Source organism: Saccostrea cucullata, unplaced genomic scaffold (assembly GCF_032062105.1).
Source record: "Saccostrea cucullata isolate Sc308-1 unplaced genomic scaffold, CSIRO_AGI_Scuc_v1 ctg10116, whole genome shotgun sequence".
NCBI classification, from domain to species: domain Eukaryota; kingdom Metazoa; phylum Mollusca; class Bivalvia; order Ostreida; family Ostreidae; genus Saccostrea; species Saccostrea cuccullata.
This window is the reverse complement of record NW_026927081.1, coordinates 1-18,531: the sequence shown is the minus strand read 5'-3', so window position 1 is coordinate 18,531 and position 18,531 is coordinate 1. Positions and strand designations below refer to the sequence as shown.

Sequence of the window (18,531 nt, the reverse complement as noted above, 5' to 3'; positions counted from 1 at the left end):
AGATTAGGGGTACAGTTTATGAAAATATCCGTACTCTATTTTCTGGATTAAAAAAAAATATTTCGAAAAGTACAATTATAAATCAAATACAATAATCAACTTATTTTTGTAAAACGTTCTTTACTTGTACTTTTATAGGTAGAGAAAAAAAGTCTGAAAATAGAAGAAAGGCGATAAAATCTGGAACAGAGAAGATATGACGTGGAGGAAGAAAGGCATTCTAGGGGGGTTTATGGTGTTTGACTCTCAGAAAGTACTATATTGTACCTACTGGCTTTACTGATTTTATACCATAAGATTAAATAAATCCTAAGGCGAGGTTTTCCCGTCTTCTCCATTCTTCATGAACTGTGTCATTATAGCATAGGTCATCACTAGTTTATCTTTTAAAAAAGATAGGTGATGAAGCGCCGTAGCAATTTTTACGTGATCATCTGATTTATTTTGCTGATTTTTTTTTCTCATGTTTATCGAGGCTGGGGTGTGATCAAGTTATAATTTTTTTGTGAAGTATATTACATCGACACATAGGTAAAGGGGGGGGGGGGGGGGTTGAAGTTTTCGTGATGACCCATTGGAGTTTCCAGAGAGTTTCGAATGTGAAGTAACTTGGTCCTTTGGGTCATATTTGTCAAGAACTGTTAGGTTAAAAGCCATACAAAAAATGTTTTAATAGATAATGTATTTAGTTTATCACAATTTGAAAACTATACATTTGATATTTTCATAAAGTAATTGGTTTATACCTTGCATGTTTTCGAAGGATAAAAAAAATAAGAGGACCTCCTGTTTTATCAAGACAACAAAAAACGGCCTTCCCAAACGCCTTGGTAGTTTACTACTCTTGCATTTCCGTCCTACGACGTTTGAGATTACCCATTTTTTCCATTGAATTCCTAACACTATTATTATTTCTTTCATATGCAATTGGACATTACTCTGGCACTAGGATTTTTGGCACTTTTTCACAGGGTGTCTCTGCAGCATGCACCGATATGTCGGGGTTTTCGACAGATTTCTTGGTTGGTGTGATTTTGAAGGAGAGAGATGATTTGGATGAAAGGTCAAAAAGCTTGCGGTTAGTCTTCTTATCTGCCGGCGGAGGTGGCCTGTCTGACTGCTTTGTCTTGTTAATTTGTAAAACAGGGGTTTCGTCCAAACTTTCAGTACTCACTTTTTTTTCTTTTTCTCAATTTGTCGATTCTGGAAGTGTCTCACCATAATAGTCCTCTTCCCTGTGTACCCTTTGAACATATTGGGGCAGTTTTCTCCATGAATGATTCTACATACTTTCGTCTTTGTATTTGAAAATCCACAAACTCCTTTTTATCTTCATCATTAGCTGACATTGTGGATTTCTGGCCATTAAATACTACATATCCTTCACAGTTAAGCTTCTGATTTTTCCTAGACAGCATGTTCTTGCACATGGAGCATTGCAATCCAAAATCCGAGTTGGTTTGCGATGAGATGCTGCTCCGCCTGATGCGATGGGTGGATTATCGACCTTCACAAAGGGTGCATTTGAACCTTTGCACATGCAATGCATAAAATTTACAACATGACCGTTGCATAGAATGCATTGATTCAACACATATATTCATGTATATAATTATATATCAATAAAATATCTTCAGATCATCAACATTGTATAAAACAGAGCATATTATCTACCGTAATTTTCGCAAGCATGTTTATCAAACAAAACAACAATTTCAAGCGAACTTGACGTTATTTTTGCAAAATTGTGAATGCTGTCATTTCTTTTAGATAAATAAAAGCAAATTTCTTAGAGTCTTGTCTCCCTAACACTTAATCAACAGGCAAGGTTATGGGGCGACCATACACCATCTCTGAAGGACTCACACCTGTAGACCCCTGGACCGAAGACCTACAAGCGAGCATTATGAGGGGTATCGGTTCATCTCAGTTTTCCTGGTTTTCATCTACAACTGTTAACATACTTTCAACAGTTGGATTTGCCCTCTCAATCATGTCGTCCGACTGTGAACAATAAGGGGGTAATCCTGGTCTTTTCTGTCCTTAGTATTTTACACATCTTTTGAAATAGATCCGACTCGACAGTTTGACCTTGGTCAGAACGTATTTGCATTGGAGCTCCATATATTGTGATAACATGATCAACAATTTTCTGTGCTTTTATTGTAAATTTTTTTGGATTGGTATGGCATCATGCTATTTGGTAAAGTAATTACCCACCACTAAAAAATATTAATTCTTTTTGTCTGTAATTGAAAGGGAACCTAAAATATCCACAGCCCATCGCTCCACATAGGAGCACCTACATTGTAAGTTTGTAACAAAGCTTTTGGATACTTGTTAGGCGATTTTCTCGATGCAAAATATCGCACATTTTACAGTGGAACTGTATATCTTGACACATTTTGTGCCAGACGTATTTATCCCTAGCTTGTGAGAAAGATTTTTTAAAACCTAAATGACCCCCAATCACATCATCATGAATCCTTAATTATTTCATTAATTAGGGATTTTGGGAAATTTACCCAACATCTTCCAATTTGTGATACAGAGTCCCTTCCATGATTGGAAGCTAGTCAAACCTAGTCCACTAATATTTACAAGACTAACATGCTTAAGTGAGAGTTAATATCTGCAAGACTAACATCTTCAAGTGAGATTTTCTGATCAAAATTTGTCCGTTGTATGTCGTCGCCATCGTTGTTGTCGTAAACTTTTAACATGTTCATTTTTTTCTCAAGAACCGCAGGACTAATTTCTACCAACCTTACCACGAAGTATCCTTGGTTTAAGGGGCTTCAAGCTTGTTGAAATGAAGAACCACGCAAAAAATATGTCTACTAATGAAGGAAATGGAGATAACGAACAGTATTCAATATCAAAGTTCATAAAAGAGAGCAATTTGTACCCATAGGAATTCCTTGTTGAAAGACAGGGTCTCCATAAAACACATATATATTGTTAATCAGAAACTCGAACATCTTTTTATGTCAATTTCAGAGTACTTATATGTACAAAATTGTTTTTAACAATAATTTTACGAATGACCTATGACAAGGAAAGTAATTTTACGACTTCCATTTTTATTGAAAGAGCAGCTGCCAAATATCAAAAAGCCTGGACTTTAAGGTATCGTGGGGAATAGTTGTGTATAAAGTTGAAAAGTCTTAAGTTTATAATTTGTTGATTTTAAAAATCTTGCATTTTAATTTCCGTAAGTTCCTTGGAATTTTTATTTATCCAAATCAGATTTACACCACTTTTCGAAAATATTGTTGCACATTACTCTTACAGTTATTCCTTTACTACTGGTTAAATTTTAGTTAAGTTTAGTTATTTTAGTTAAGCACCCTATGCGAGAAATACCAGGCCTACACAGCTACCCATCTGCATCGGAAGTGGCCCTTCCAACAACCACATTAACCACGTGTACAGTAACCATCGCAGCAGATGTTCTAAACATAGCATCGCAGGAATTATGTGTATCTTTTGGCAGTCTTCTTGGACTTCAACTTTTTGAGTGACTTCGGCAACCATTGCAAGTCAGTCAGGTAAAACATTAATCCTGATTCCATACAAGATCTCCCAATCACTCTAATTAGTGTTACTGATGACTTGGCAGTACATGTTGCACAGCGAATAAAAGAAAATAACTTGGGCTACGTAATATATATAGAATATACAGAATTGGGAAAGTTATGCTGTCATTAAGTTATCCTCAAAATGAACAAAAATTCTCCAGTGGCGATGGCCAGTCAGATATGCAGGAAAAAACAAGGTACAACGAACATTACTTCTAATACTAAAAATGGGAATTCGCCGCCTCTAACAGGAGGCGCCATAATCTCGGTGGAGATTCTGCTGGGCTGGATATTTGGTCTGGGACGCCCACAGAATCTCGGGACAATGCTTCATAATTCATTCGGCAGACTATAACAAGAATTCTATCACCTAGACCACACTGCCGTTCGGTTCAATTAGGTCATTTGGTGCGCAGGGGAATAAAGGAATCATACAGAATACTCTACCCTGACTAAATCAGTGATACATTATGACGTCATAGTAGGCGAGATGCCGTCAATTTGGGTCAAGTGGAGTGTACGGACAAAGTTCGGCGCAATAATTTACATTTGTATATTCAAACGCATATCTCGGTCGGAAGGGAGATGTGTACATAAAAAGTAGACAGGTACACAGATGGTTGACGGCAGGTAGGCATTTATGCATGTCGGCAGACAGGTCGGCGGGTCGGCACTTAGATAAGTCGGCAGGTCGGCGGGTTGGTAGGTAGATGTATTGCCGATCGAGTAATGCCATTTCTATGGCAATTTATCTGTTGTACTGCATGTCAAATTCCAAAAGAAACAAATTCAGAGGTCAATTTAATCATTAATCAAATGTATTTTTATTATTCTTGTCTATTTCGCATGGAATTTATAATGTTTATTATAACATAATAATTGGAAACCTGGAAAGTAACAGTAGTGTCATGGTTGTAAATGGTTTTTTTTAATGATTTTACAAGCTCAATGAATATCTAACTCATTCATCATACATGAACATAAATATAATTCCTGAGTCCATCTTTAATCCTTAATAGCTTATGTACTATCAGCATAATTTTTGGCAATACATGTATATATTTATGCATCTTTGCTTAATCTATAAAACTGATGCTAATCACCAAATTGACGAGAAGTTGGTAATGTGAGGGTGTAGATCTCTGCAGATTGATTTCTTGTCATCATCCTTGTTGGATATGTCATTAAATGACATTCTGTAGGCCTCTTGAGTTGCACCAAGCAATGAAAGAATCTGTCTATGGTTCGTTAAGTGTCCATCGATGCAGTCAGGTGGCAGTTTGAGGAAACTCACTCTGTTTTGCCTTTTGGATTTTATTGTCTTCAACCAAAGCTCTCTTTTTCTAAATGTTCCAATTCCACTGAAGATAAATTCAATTTATTTTTTTTGTTAATATATGAAGTGTTTGATTCAAATAAGGAAGGTATGCGTACATGTATTTGGTGTGAAATATTTTTTATGCATTGAACAAATATAAAATTTAAGTACATAGATTGACAATTACTTTGTGAAAATTATTACTAACTTACTTTTAATGTTCGAAACTAGGGAGCCCTTGATATGTTTTTGTAAGATTCTAGCCGATAAGGCTTGACCACGTGATCTACACACACATTTGATGACCCCCTGTCGAAATGTTTGTACCCTTTTCAGAGGTAAAGTTAATTTGTGAAGGACTCGATTTGATGGCCTATAATTTATAGAAAGAAATAATATTTAGTAATAGAAGACTGGGGTTATGAAAAGAAACGTCGCATAGGAGAACAGTTGAGTAGAAACAGAACAATGAAATATGAACTTTTACATAAATTTCACATTTCAAATGAAAAATTGTTTTAGTTTGTTAGACATTTCGTATTATGTCAAGCAGTGAAAAGTACAATTTGTTTTAATATTTTCAATTTACACCAATGGTGAAAATGATTAGTAATTAACCCAAAAGTGTTTAATCTGAAATTATTCAATTTATTACAGAAAATGTTTTGGTTAATTAACACATGGTCTAAATGTACCTCGATAAAGATACTTGCTGGCTTATAATGTTACAAAGAGCTGAGCATGATCAGTGCTACATCGCTGAATGGTTCATGCCAAGAAATCTCGTCCGATTTCGACAGCGATGGAGTCAATAAAAGTGTAATTGATGCAAATCACCCATATTCCCAAAACGCCAGCAAGACAATTTACGGCAGCAGACTTCTGGGGGTGGATCCTAGGTTTTAAGCTTTCTTAGTTAAAGAAAAAATAAACTTCTACCCCAGGAAGTAGTACAAATACCCTAAAAAGTTACTGTCAAATATCTTTATTTACAAAATACGTAAAATGCCAGAGGCACTGGTACCAAAATTTATTTTTTAAAAAAAATTGGACTGAAGAAAATAAGAAAAAAACAATCAAAAGAAAATATTCACTTTAAAATGAAAATATATACATAGCCAATCGGGTAACGTCTACCCATTCAGTACTCGTCTCCATCTTGTTCAACCAGGAAATGATGTAAACTTCCGGATATTTGGTATTCTTTTATCTATATTTCGACGCGGTACTTCCACAACTACCCGATGTCAATTTATTTGTACTGAGAAAAAATATTTTGAAATTGAATTACGTAAAAAAATATTGAAAGGCAGCTTATTTTATTGAAGAATTACTTTACTATAACTAATTTCATCCCCCCCCCCACCCGAAAAAGACAAGGGGGGGGGGGGGGGGCAAAGGCTTTTAAATAACTTATATTCTACCTATAATTTTAACCCAGTAAATTTTAAGATCCCTCCCTCAAAACTGCAGACATTAATTGCTTCCGCACGTCTCCCAGGGGAAGAATCACAGATTAATGTTAATTCGGCTTTTATTGAGTTTGCTATACGGAGAGAATGCTAAGGTTTTCTTGGCATGGTGAAAGATAACCCCCCCTTCTATTTGTTTAAAATTCATTGCCTATGAATCAAATTCTTTTGATATGATATGTTTAGACACAAAATGACTCATATATACCGGTAATAATTTTGATTTACTGGACCGGGCGAAATGCATGAAACCCGAAGAACAAAATAACAAACAAATAAAAGTAACACTCTCAAATATTTCTTATGAAAAAATAATAAAAATTAAAAAATAATAAGTTCTTTAAACAAGCAAAATCCAAATCATGACAAGGCCAATAATCTTTTACATGTATTCTCTGACTGATTTTTCTGACCGGTGAAAGATCTCAACCCCCCTTCTATTTGTTTAAAATTCATTGCCTATGAATCAAATTCTTTTGATATGTTATGTTTAGACACAAAATGACTTATATATACCGGTAATAATTTTGATTTACTGGACCGGGCGAAATGCATGAAACCCGAAGAACAAAATAACAAACAAATAAAAGTAACACTCTCAAATATTTCTTATGAAAAAATAATAAAAATTAAAAAATAATAAGTTCTTTAAACAAGCAAAATCCAAATCATGACAAGGCCAATAATCTTTTACATGTATTTTCTGACGGTATTCTTCTGTTTAAAATTCATTGCATGCATATGTTTAGACACAAAATTAATAATTTTGATTTAATGGACCGATTGAAACCCGAAGAACAAAATCGTAACGCTCTCAAATATTTCTTATGAAAAAATAAAAAAATTAAAAAATAATAAGTTCTTTAAACGAGCAAAATGACAAGAGTCTTTTACATGTATTCTCTGACTGTATTTTCTGACCATGCCAAGAAATCTCGTCCGATTTCGACAGCGATGGAGTCAATAAAAGTGTAATTGATGCAAATCACCCATATTCCCAAAACGCCAGCAAGACAATTTACGGCAGCAGACTTCTGGGGGTGGATCCTAGGTTTTAATTTCTTAGTTAAAGAAAAAATAAACTTCTACCCCAGGAAGTGGTACAAATACCCTAAAAAGTTACTGTCAAATATCTTTATACAAAATGATATGTTTTATTTTTAAAAAATATTGGACACAAAATAAGAAAAAAAACAATTATATATACCCAATCGGTAATAATTTTGATCTTAACCAGGAAATGGACTTCGGGAAATTAGGTACTCTTTTATCTATATTTAAAACATTCCAAACCCGATGTCAATTTATTTGTACAAAATATTTTGAAATTGAATTACAAAAAAAAGTGAAAGGCAGCTTATTTTATTGAATATTTCTTTATATAAAAATAAAAAAACAAGGTAAAAAATAATAATATTCTACCTATAATTTTAACCCAGTAAATTTTAAGATCCCTCCCTCAAAACTGCAGACAAATTGCTTCCGCCGTCTCCCAATAATCACAGATTAATTTAATGTTTTATTGAGTTTGCTATACGGAGAGAATGCTAAGGTTTTCTTGGCATGGTGAAAGATCTCAACCCCCCTTCTATTTGTTTAAAATTCATTGCCTATGAATCAAATTCTTTTGATTTGATATGTTTAGACACAAAATGACTTATATATACCGGTAATAATTTTGATTTACTGGACCGGGCGAAATGCATGAAACCCGAAGAACAAAATAACAAACAAATAAAAGTAACACTCTCAAATATTTCTTATGAAAAAATAAAAAATAATAAGTTCTTTAAAGGAGCAAAATCCAAATCATGACAAGGCCAATAATCTTTTACATGTATTCTCTGACGGATTTTTCTGACCGTGAAAGATCTCAACCCCCCTTCTATTTGTTTAAAATTCATTGCCTATGAATCAAATTCTTTTGATATGATATGTTTAGACACAAAATGACTTATATATACCGGTAATAATTTTGATTTACTGGACCGGGCGAAATGCATGAAACCCGAAGAACAAAATAACAAAGAAATAAAAGTTACACTCTCAAATATTTCTTATGAAAAAATAATAAAAATCAAAAAATAATAAGTTCTTTAAACAAGCAAAATCCAAATCATGACAAGGCCAATAATCTTTTACATGTATTCTCTGACTGATTTTCTGACCATGCCAAGAAATCTCGTCCGATTTCGACAGCGATGGAGTCAATAAAAGTGTAATTGATGCAAATCACCCATATTCCCAAAACGCCAGCAAGACAATTTACGGCAGCAGACTTCTGGGGGTGGATCCTAGGTTTTAAGCTTTCTTAGTTAAAGAAAAAATAAACTTCTACCCCAGGAAGTGGTACAAATACCCTAAAAAGTTACTGTCAAATATCTTTATTTACAAAATACGTAAAATGCCAGAGGCACTGGTACCAAAATTTATTTTTAAAAAATATTGGACTGAAGAAAATAAGAAAAAAAACAATCAAAAGAAAATATTCACTTTAAAATGAAAATATATACATAGCCAATCGGGTAACGTCTACCCATTCAGTACTCGTCTCCATCTTGTTCAACCAGGAAATGATGTAAACTTCCGGAAATTAGGTACTCTTTTATCTATATTTCGACGCGGTGCTTCCACAACTACCCGATGTCAATTTATTTGTACTGAGAAAAAATATTTTGAAATTGAATTACGTAAAAAAAAAAGTGAAAGGCAGCTTATTTTATTGAAGAATTTCTTTAATATAATTTATTTCATTCCCCCACCCCCCACCCCCACCCGAAAAAGACAAGGTGGGGGGGGGGGGGGGGGGGCAAAGGCCTCTAAATAACTAATATTCTACCTATAATTTTAACCCAGTAAATTTTAAGATCCCTCCCTCAAAACTGCAGACATTAATTGCTTCCGCACGTCTCCCAGGGGAAGAATCACAGATTAATGTTAAGGTATATCCATACTTGTGTATTTATGGGTTCAAACTTAAATTTGTCAGTATATTTTACAAGTCACACATGTAAGTGTCCAAATAATCCCAAAAAGTAGCCCTTTTCCATACTAATTCTGAAGTTCAACACTTGATGTATATTTAACCCAAATGCAATTCACTCAAAACTCAGAGTAGAATTTTATTATGAATATTTCATGAATATATTTGACAATATATGAATGTATGAACCACCGATGAATGACAAATCATTTACAATTACATAAAAAATATCATTGTTATCATTAAAAATAACATATATCCATTTACATGACTTTTCATCTTCTATCCCTGTTAAAATTGGCTTTAATTTTACATATTTTTCTCGAAAGAATCTCTTATAATTTCAAATTGATGGTTTCAATCCAAAAAATGGTTTACAAATTAAGTAATATTGTATTTGAGAATCTAATTAATTGAAAAAAATGACACCTTTCCATATTAATAAATTCAGTACAAGCATTTTTACACCCCCACCCCCACACAAAAATTCTCAAAATTTCATTACATTTTGAAGTAGGTCGTTAAAAAAGTTTCTGTGGTTCAGTTTTCTATTATAGAGACAAGGTAAATCATCTTATTTAATTCTACACCTTAAATAATGAAATATAGAGGCCCATGGCCTAAATTGCTCACCTGTGAAAAGAAAAACCTTAACACCAAGACATATACTGTTTTAACATGTGATGTTATACTATTATACTAGTCATATACATAAACCTATCATGTATTCAGATATGTAATGAGTTTGTCAATAACTGCCTTAGACTTGGAGATTCTGGGGACCTTTGACCCTTCACATTGCTCCACAAACACATTTCTAATTCCATTAAAGGTATCACGTTTATGAATACTTCTAAGTTTGGACAAACTGAGTGAGCACTGAAGAAGTTTCTTCATTGTTTGGCTTGAAATTACTTTGTCTTTCACTAAAGGGTCAAGTGATTGCTTACATGCATAGTAATTAAGAGTAAATAGATCACTTGAAAGAAGACAGTTTGCCATCATCTTCTTATACAACCTTTGCAGGGATTGTACATCTGCCAAAGCATTATGAGCATCATATTTCAAGTCCAGAAAAGTTCTGACCAATGTTTCTTGCTTGTAGTTCTCAACTTCAGGCCTTTTCCATGTTCTCTTTGCTACCTTTAATGTGTCAATGAATCCAAACACTGTTTTCTGGAAATCTGTATATAAATTATATCTAGACAGTTGGTTTATTAAGACTGGCAAATCAAAACTCTGAATGTTATGTCCCACCAGAATTGGCTTTGAAAACTTCTTGATGAAATTTAGAAACTGTGAAAGTCCTTCCTGGGGAGTAACACAACTCACAGCCTGGCCTCTGTGTTTCAGGACACCTCCAACATAAGTTAAACCTGTGGCCTCAGAAGCTCCATTACTAATTTCTGTCGTTGGGGTCATATATATACTGAATTCCTCGTCTCCAGAGGCTGCTGCTATCTGAATAATATCAGATGTCCGAGCGGAAAGAAAAGTAAAGTCAGACATTAAAGAAAGACAGAAACGTTATACTAAGTTATGGAAAATCAATTAATAAATGAAATGGTTACTTCAGTAGTACCTTACTCTAAGTAAATGATAAGTAACAAGTACATTAGCATATACAATGAACTTACCCAGACCAGTAGTTTCCAAGTCAAAAATAATTTCACTACCATCCTTTGGAAAAGATACTGGAGTGAGATCAATGTCCTCAAGATCTAAATCTTCTTCAATGCCAATCTTTGACTGGTATGTATCACCTGCAGACACAATGACACTTGTATGCAACAGAATAACTAATGTTTTACTCATTTTCAAAAGAGTTTTGTACAACTGTGTAAGGTTACATTAAAACTGGTACTAATTACAAGTTAGCATCATTGTATATACCTTCTAATACAGACTGTGTGGAGTTTTTCATTGCCCTCAAAGACTTGAGTTCCAGTCGTCGCCTTTTGGAAGTAAATAAACTCTGACGAAGGCGCTGATTTTTCAATCTTTTCTCCATCTTTTGAGCATGCTTCAGCGTAAATTGTCCAGGGGATACAGAGCATTTCTTGTTCAACTAAATATAAAATGAAAGCAAAATAAGTTTCACCAAAAAAATGATAGATACTCTAACAATTTTACATCATGTTAAAATTTAGTTTTATTGGTAAAGATACATAAAAACAGAGTTTTTACTTGAGAAAATAAATTTATGAATCAGAATCAAAGTGACAAGCAATAAGAACACTGGAACTGAAAGGTAACAAAAATCAATAAAATGAAATGCAATAAAATTTATTAAGATAAGAAGATAAAACACTGAGATAAATGTCATCATTCCTTTTTAAGATTGTTATACAAAAAGGAAATTTACTTAAAATTTTGTCCTGCAAGATTTCTTAACATATCTAATTGTCATTAACACTTCAATTTGAAAATCTTCTATTATTTTTAAAGTGATTTTTCATTTGTCAAATTCAACAAAAGGTTGATGAACATTGAAAGGCTTACAGTGTTTAATTACAAAAAACAAACGGTTTTGTAAAGTCAACTGTAACTTGTCAACAATATCAAATGACACTTTTCAACTCTGCAACTTTAAATCACCTCTGTAATGTAGTTATGACCATCATTTTTCTGACAAAAGCTGCGTAGCTAAAGTCTTTTTGTCTTTAGACTTTCTGAGCCTCCATAAAACCTGTTATGATTTGCAATTTCCTGATCATGTTTTTTATACATAATTTCTAGTGTACAGATTTCTTATTAGCAGCACCACTTTACATACTTTAAAATATTCAAAAAATCTGCCAACAGCATTTAAAATTTGACTTACAATCGTTTTGGAGCTTTTGACGACACCATGTGATTAAAGTTTTCGTTGACCTGTGTTGAACCAAGCCAGATGCAAGCTCATCTGCCTTTGCAGCATATTTATAGGAATAGATTTTCTAAGGCATGTCGAAGATTTGGACAATTCAATGGTTTCCCAAAAGGTAAATTTCTTGGTTTGTAGTCCTTTTTTTCATTCTTGCACCATAAGCCACAACCATCATGTTCTCCTAAACAATAAAACACTTTTCTGTCATACTGAGACAGTCAATAAATTAGTTTCATTTTTAAAATCATTATACAAATATACTGTACACTGCTATACACAAATGCACGTAATTTTTCCTTACCGTATAAGTGAGGGACTATATTCTGCAATTCATCAGCTATTTCTTTTGTAGTTTGCCCATCGTTTTGACTAACGCAATATATGAAACATTTCTCTATATGGTTGCATAACTTTTGTATTCTTCAGGATCTTGTGGTTGTTGCTCAGCTCAAACAAAACATTTGTGAACCCTTTTTTGGTGTGGTTTTTATCAGCCTGCTTGGATATGGTATTGTCAACTGTGGCTTTAAGTCCATGTGATAGTAGTGGAATCATTATCCATTACAAGCGTATCTACCTACATATTTTAGAACAATTTTATGTCAAAATCAATATTTTATGTGGTAGTCATCTTGCATAAGCACAACTCAATAAATATATAAATAAATTTCAATTTTAAAATCATTATACAAATATACTGTACACTGTTCACACAAATGCACATAATTTTTCCTTACCGTATAAGTGAGGGACTATATTCTGCAATCCATCAGCTATTTCTTTTGGCTTGCCCTTGTACGCAATATATGAAACATTTCTCTATATTCTATGGTTGCAGCTCAAACAATGCATTATATGGTATTGTCAACTGTGGCTTTATAGCAATAATAATCACTATATATAAAACAATTTTTGCATATTTTATGTCAGATTAATATCAAGCATAAATATATATATATATATGCAGTGCATAAATATATATGTACCTTTCCTCCATCATCATAAATGCTCTGCACCATTTCACAAGCCATGGCCGGTTCCATGGCTTTTGAAGAACCGGACCAATTACGTGAACAGTTATGTTTTCGTGGACAAACTCCTTTGTCCTTTGCCGCATCACATATCCTGCATCTCTTTCCTTTAACAGCATATTTAATGCATTTCTTTGTTTTTTTTCCAAATAATGTGGCATGTCCTGCAAAACACTTACTATTGTACATCTGTTTAATTTCAAAGGAAAGGACAAAATTAAAAATATATTTATGGTACAAGAGTTACTATCTAAGTCGTACCTGTTAGGCTGTTATAAGCATGACCAGTTCCATGCTTTTGCCAGGCACCATTAAAAGAAACGGTCAGTTTTCCATCACTCCTTTAATACAAATAATTATTATATGTTTTATTATTCAGTATCATATACATCCAATGATGCAAACATGCAAACATTTTCAATACCTACACTTCTAGTTCTTTATTTAACTGCTTCTTGCATGATTCATCTGCCATAAAGTTAAGTTGGTGTCCGACTTCTCTCTCCCTCCTCTTAAGTGCTTTTTGGGTGATGCTTGGAATGTTCAAGGCAGCAAGAATACTGTTAATGTGTGTCTCCCCAAAACCTTCATTTATCATCCCTGCAGTTGAAGTGTTTTGGCATAATTTTTGGGACAGACATTGCTTATTTTTTATTGCATCATGTATGCTATGTGTACTTGACTTGAAATTCACACATGGAGTATTAAGGGTATTTATTGCAATTATGATTTTAATTTTCCATTTTTTAAAAATTCAAATACAAATTATCATACCTGCAGCTAACTTGGTATTCACATCCCAAGCCTGTCCTCCATTCTCTGTTGTATGTTTACTTCCAGTTGGAACGTCATTAACCAGGCCACATTCCGAATACGTGCACTTCACTTCTAAAATTTGGCTAGCCCAAATTTCCTCTCACCTACAGTGTTTATCAAATGTAATGGCTGGCTACATAGCTTACATTTTCAGACCATCTGCAAAAAGCGACAAATTTTGTCCGAGAGTCCCGTTCTCTCTGGTTCTTCATCGTTAGATAATTGTCACAATTTATTGATTTAATGATAACATTATACACAGGGTTTTGTTTATATAATAATAATAAGTTCTGCGAATAAATATCGGCCCTGAATTCGAACTTGAACAGGAATCTGAATTCCAACGAGTGTTTCTAATTTAGACAATGCTGTTACTTGTTTAAATGTCCCTTTTTCAAATCCGCCCCTTCTTGTTTTTGGAGGGCCATGCCCCATTAGACACCATACCGGAAATATAAGTCGCTTTTAAATAATTACCAAAAATAGACGGAAACACGGAATGAATACTATGACGTCACGCGAAGATGTTTTTCCATCAAAGCTATGAGTCATGCCTTTGGAGGTAGAACAAGGCCTCAAGAACAAATGTCGGAACCATATTTATTTAATGTTTTCAATACTGAACTGATTTCGGTTTTTTTTTTCGAGTCTGTTGCTTATGTGAGAAATGGTGAACATGATTCTCTTGTTTTTTTAAACAGATACTCCAGAAATTGAAATAATATCAGAATCAATAGAAGGTGAATATGGGAAAGTGGTTTGCCTCAAAACGAAGGTGAAGTCTCGACCAAGGGTATCAGAATATCGTTGGTTCAAAGAAAACGAAGAAAATAAATTCTGCCTGGACTTGAAAACCAAAAAATATGAAAATAGTTCTTATTGTACCTTGATGATTAAAAACCTCAATTTTCACGACGATGGACGTTATCGTTTGGAGGTGTTTAACGGTGTTGACCACTGTGTGAGCAATTGGCTAACGGTTAAAGTTACAGGTAGGTACATAAAAATATATAATAGTTTTCGTGATATGAAAAGGAACAAATCAATTTCTCCAGAAGCATAATTGACTTAATTTTCTTCTATGATACTTTTCTTGTTTGTTTATTATCTATGCATATTAGAATATGGAAGAAATATAATTATCGATAGTTTATTTGATTTTTTTCTGCATTGATATTTAGCAAATGCGACATTACATTTTGACCTGTAAAGAAAGAGAAAATAATAAAATATCTTATAATAAATACATGAAAAGCATCATAAATTTATATATGCATAAATAAATGCTCAGTAATTAATATTGGAGGTTATCCCTGTTTTCGTTTTCTACATTGATTTTTTGTAGGAAATCCTTCATTTCTTATATCTGGACCTACGATGCTTTCAAGCGAACGGAAAATAGAATTCCTTGCTATATCTTTAAAACCTAAAATGAATTTCATCCAAGGCACGTGGCAAAAAGATGGTTGTGACATCGATTTGAAAGATGAAAGATGTAAATGGTCCACTTCAAATGGACCCAATCCAAAACTAATTATTACTGATATTACTCCAAAGGATAGTTGTAAATACAGATTTTGCGTAGGGGATGAAAAAAGTAATGAAGTTCCAGTGCATGTGAGCGGTAAGTTACATACTAGTATATGTATATACGTGTATTGAAGATTACCAACAAATGTTAATTTTGAAAATTCCAGACCTTCTTCTTTTTAAGCGCTAAGCGCAGCGCACAGTGCTTTCTGTCAGCGTAAATCTACTTCCGTTTGTGATCCAGCGCCACTATAAGCAAGTCAGATAACTCCTCTATATATTCTAAAAATATGCAACTGGAAATCCCCGACTCTCTTTCTGCTATTTTAATGCAATGCTGCGTTACGTGCATTTCTAAGGCAATTAGTAAAGTTTAAGATAAGAGCAGTTCTTATCATGCTCTTCTCTACACACTGTAGTTCATTTAAATCATGGCGGCACACATTAATTTGGTACCGCGTAGCTTACAATTGCTGCCTCTATGGCGCAATTACTTAATTATAAAAGCAGTATATTATCTATTGTGTACATGCAATATAGTGATTGAATATTCAATACCTACCCGGTACATGATTTAAAACTCAGATGGGATTTTGATACGTTTTTTGAATCTCAAACTGAAAGTGAGTTATTCAATAAAAGAAATCACATAAAATTGATTTACAATGTACTACTTACATAATATGGTACGTTCTTTATATCCATATAAACTATAATTACATGTATTTTTTCTTCTAGACAATTATTTCAGGCAATGTAACTAAAACAAGCCTTTCTATTAACATCTTGCACCATGCTGAGATTTATCAGAGAAGTTGATTTTCGCATCTAAGTATCAATTAGTAACAGACTGGAATGCATTCAAGGACGGTCTTTTTTAATTAAATACAACACTTGTGTCTGTACATAATTCGAAAGGAAGGGCAGTTTGTGGCTGCACAGACATGTAGAGCATGTGGTGGATGTGTTTTCAACGAATCCACTCAAATAGTAAAACTCGGAATACATGTATTGCGCTCTAAAATTGTGCGTGTAGTGTGCAGCATATGGCGAAAAATGCTAAAACTTTAATTAACGTTCTTACATGTAGCAATGGACAGAAATGGGCTGATAAAATGTTAAGCAAACGGTGTAATACTTGAAGTAGGAGTTAGGATTAAATAGTTTATGTAAAGATGTGTCTCAGCTGTGTTGTCGATTAATCTTAATGAAGACTAAATAAAATAGAATGTTGTATACCTTCATGAAGATTTATTAATACTTGAGATTAATACTGTATTTTCTTTCTTGGACTCTTGAATTATTAATTATTGAAATAGCAGAAATATTATGAGCAATAATTTTCAGTATTCCTTTTTAAGTAGCACAACAATGCCGTAGATATATTTTTCCTCTCAACATGTTTTGCATGGTAGTGAAGATCATACACACACAAGTAAAGAATGGTGAAAAGCACCAGGCGTCCGCAAAAAATACTGAAGCATTTCAAATTATTTCAACAATAGTCAAAAACACTTTTGGGGGTTTATCGTATGACGGGTTTGACGTATTTTTCATCCAAAGAAGAAAAGTATAAAAATTTTATTGCAAAAACGTATCATTTAGTAATGAGTGACACATATTGTATATCAACACAAATGTTACTGCAAATACATGTACACTATAAATCATATATTTGAAAATCAGTGATTACAGGATAGCATCAAAAGATAAATATAACATCTTTATACTAAAATGTATATTTACATATTATCTCTGACTTAAAGGGCGTTAATTCTACGGATGTTAATTTCATTTACATATGACGTAGTTACAAACGTGATGCCAATCTTCAATTTGAAAAACTTGTAAACGCAGAATGAATTTGTTATCAAATATGATCACCAGATAATTTTATCTTTCAGTGTTGCACGTAAATGTGAGGAATTTTAGCGACATTTTCAAGTGTTAACATTTTTTTTTCAAATACAATGTATACATTTTCCAGCAAAAAGTATTGCTTCCCAACAAATTTTTATTAAAATAGAAAATTTGGGGTTTTTTTTTATTTTTTTTTATTTTTACTGTTTCAGAGTTTTTATTCAGCAAAAATACAAATCAAGTTTTGAGGCAATACCTCCTAAGAGGCCCTCCACAGATCCACCTCGGGGTGCCAGGGGCCCCCTGGATTGGAAATTCAAAACATATAAAACGCATTCCAAAATCAAAACAGAAAATCTTTTTTTCTGTTTTAAGCATTTTGCCCTTAGGTATTAACAAAACTCAACAAATGACACAGTTTACAAGATATTTATTGGTGCGAATATCAAAAGTTTAATGAACGCAAACCATCGTTCACATAGCTAGATTTTACGGAGTAAATTTCCTCCCAAAAATATCACTGAAAAAGTTTTCACTACCACATTACAATTTGAAAAAGGCAAAAATCTACAGGTAAATTTCCTCTCAAAAATGACACTGATACAGTTAACATACAGTAGGCAATTCAAAAGCGACTATCTTTGATATAACAAGATTTCACGGAGTAAATTTCCTCCCAAAGAATATCACTGATACAGTATTCACTACAACAATTACAATTTAGAAATAGCAAAAATCTACAGAGTAAATTCCCTCTCTAAATTCATATTGGTGCATTGTACATTCATTATTTCAAAGCCAAAGCAACCATCGTTTACATAGCTTGATTTTACGGAGTAAATTTCCTCCCAAAGACTATCACTGAAACAGTGATTACAAATTGAAGAAGGCAAAAATCTACAGAGTAAATTTCCTCTCAAAAATGACATTGATACAGTGTAATAGACAGCTACATTTTAGGGGGTAAATTTCCTCCCAAAGAATATCATTGATACATGTACAGTGTTCACTACTAACATTTCAAATAAGAAAAAACAAAAATCTACAGAGTAAATTTCCTCTCAAAATACA

General features: G+C 33.3%; 1 protein-coding gene and 1 pseudogene across 1 annotated transcript; both read right to left on the bottom strand.

The window, feature by feature from the left end:
• Nucleotides 1–9,958: 9,958 nt before the first annotated feature.
• Nucleotides 9,959–12,398, bottom strand: LOC134273406 (DNA polymerase III PolC-type-like; annotated as a pseudogene).
• Nucleotides 12,399–12,749: 351 nt separating this feature from the next.
• Nucleotides 12,750–13,854, bottom strand: LOC134273408 (uncharacterized). Its single transcript, XM_062755602.1, has 4 exons — nucleotides 13,683–13,854; nucleotides 13,516–13,595; nucleotides 13,210–13,418; nucleotides 12,750–12,800 (listed from the first exon to the last, which is right to left on the bottom strand). The coding sequence occupies exons 1-4, from the start codon at nucleotides 13,850–13,852 to the stop codon at nucleotides 12,750–12,752; spliced, it is 510 nt and encodes a 169-aa protein (XP_062611586.1). The 5' UTR covers nucleotides 13,853–13,854.
• Between the last annotated feature and the right edge of the window lie 4,677 nt (nucleotides 13,855–18,531).

Excerpts from the sequence above, each read along its gene's own strand:
- LOC134273408 (XM_062755602.1), bottom strand. The coding sequence starts at position 13,852 with ATGATAAATGAAGGTTTTGGGGAGACACACATTAACAGTATTCTTGCT. Across the intron at positions 13,596-13,682 it reads TTAAATAAAGAACTAGAAGT|GAGTGATGGAAAACTGACCG; the intron begins GTAGGTATTGAA and ends TTTGTATTAAAG. Across the intron at positions 12,801-13,209 it reads TTTATGATGATGGAGGAAAG|GTAGATACGCTTGTAATGGA; the intron begins GTACATATATAT and ends TAAAATATGTAG.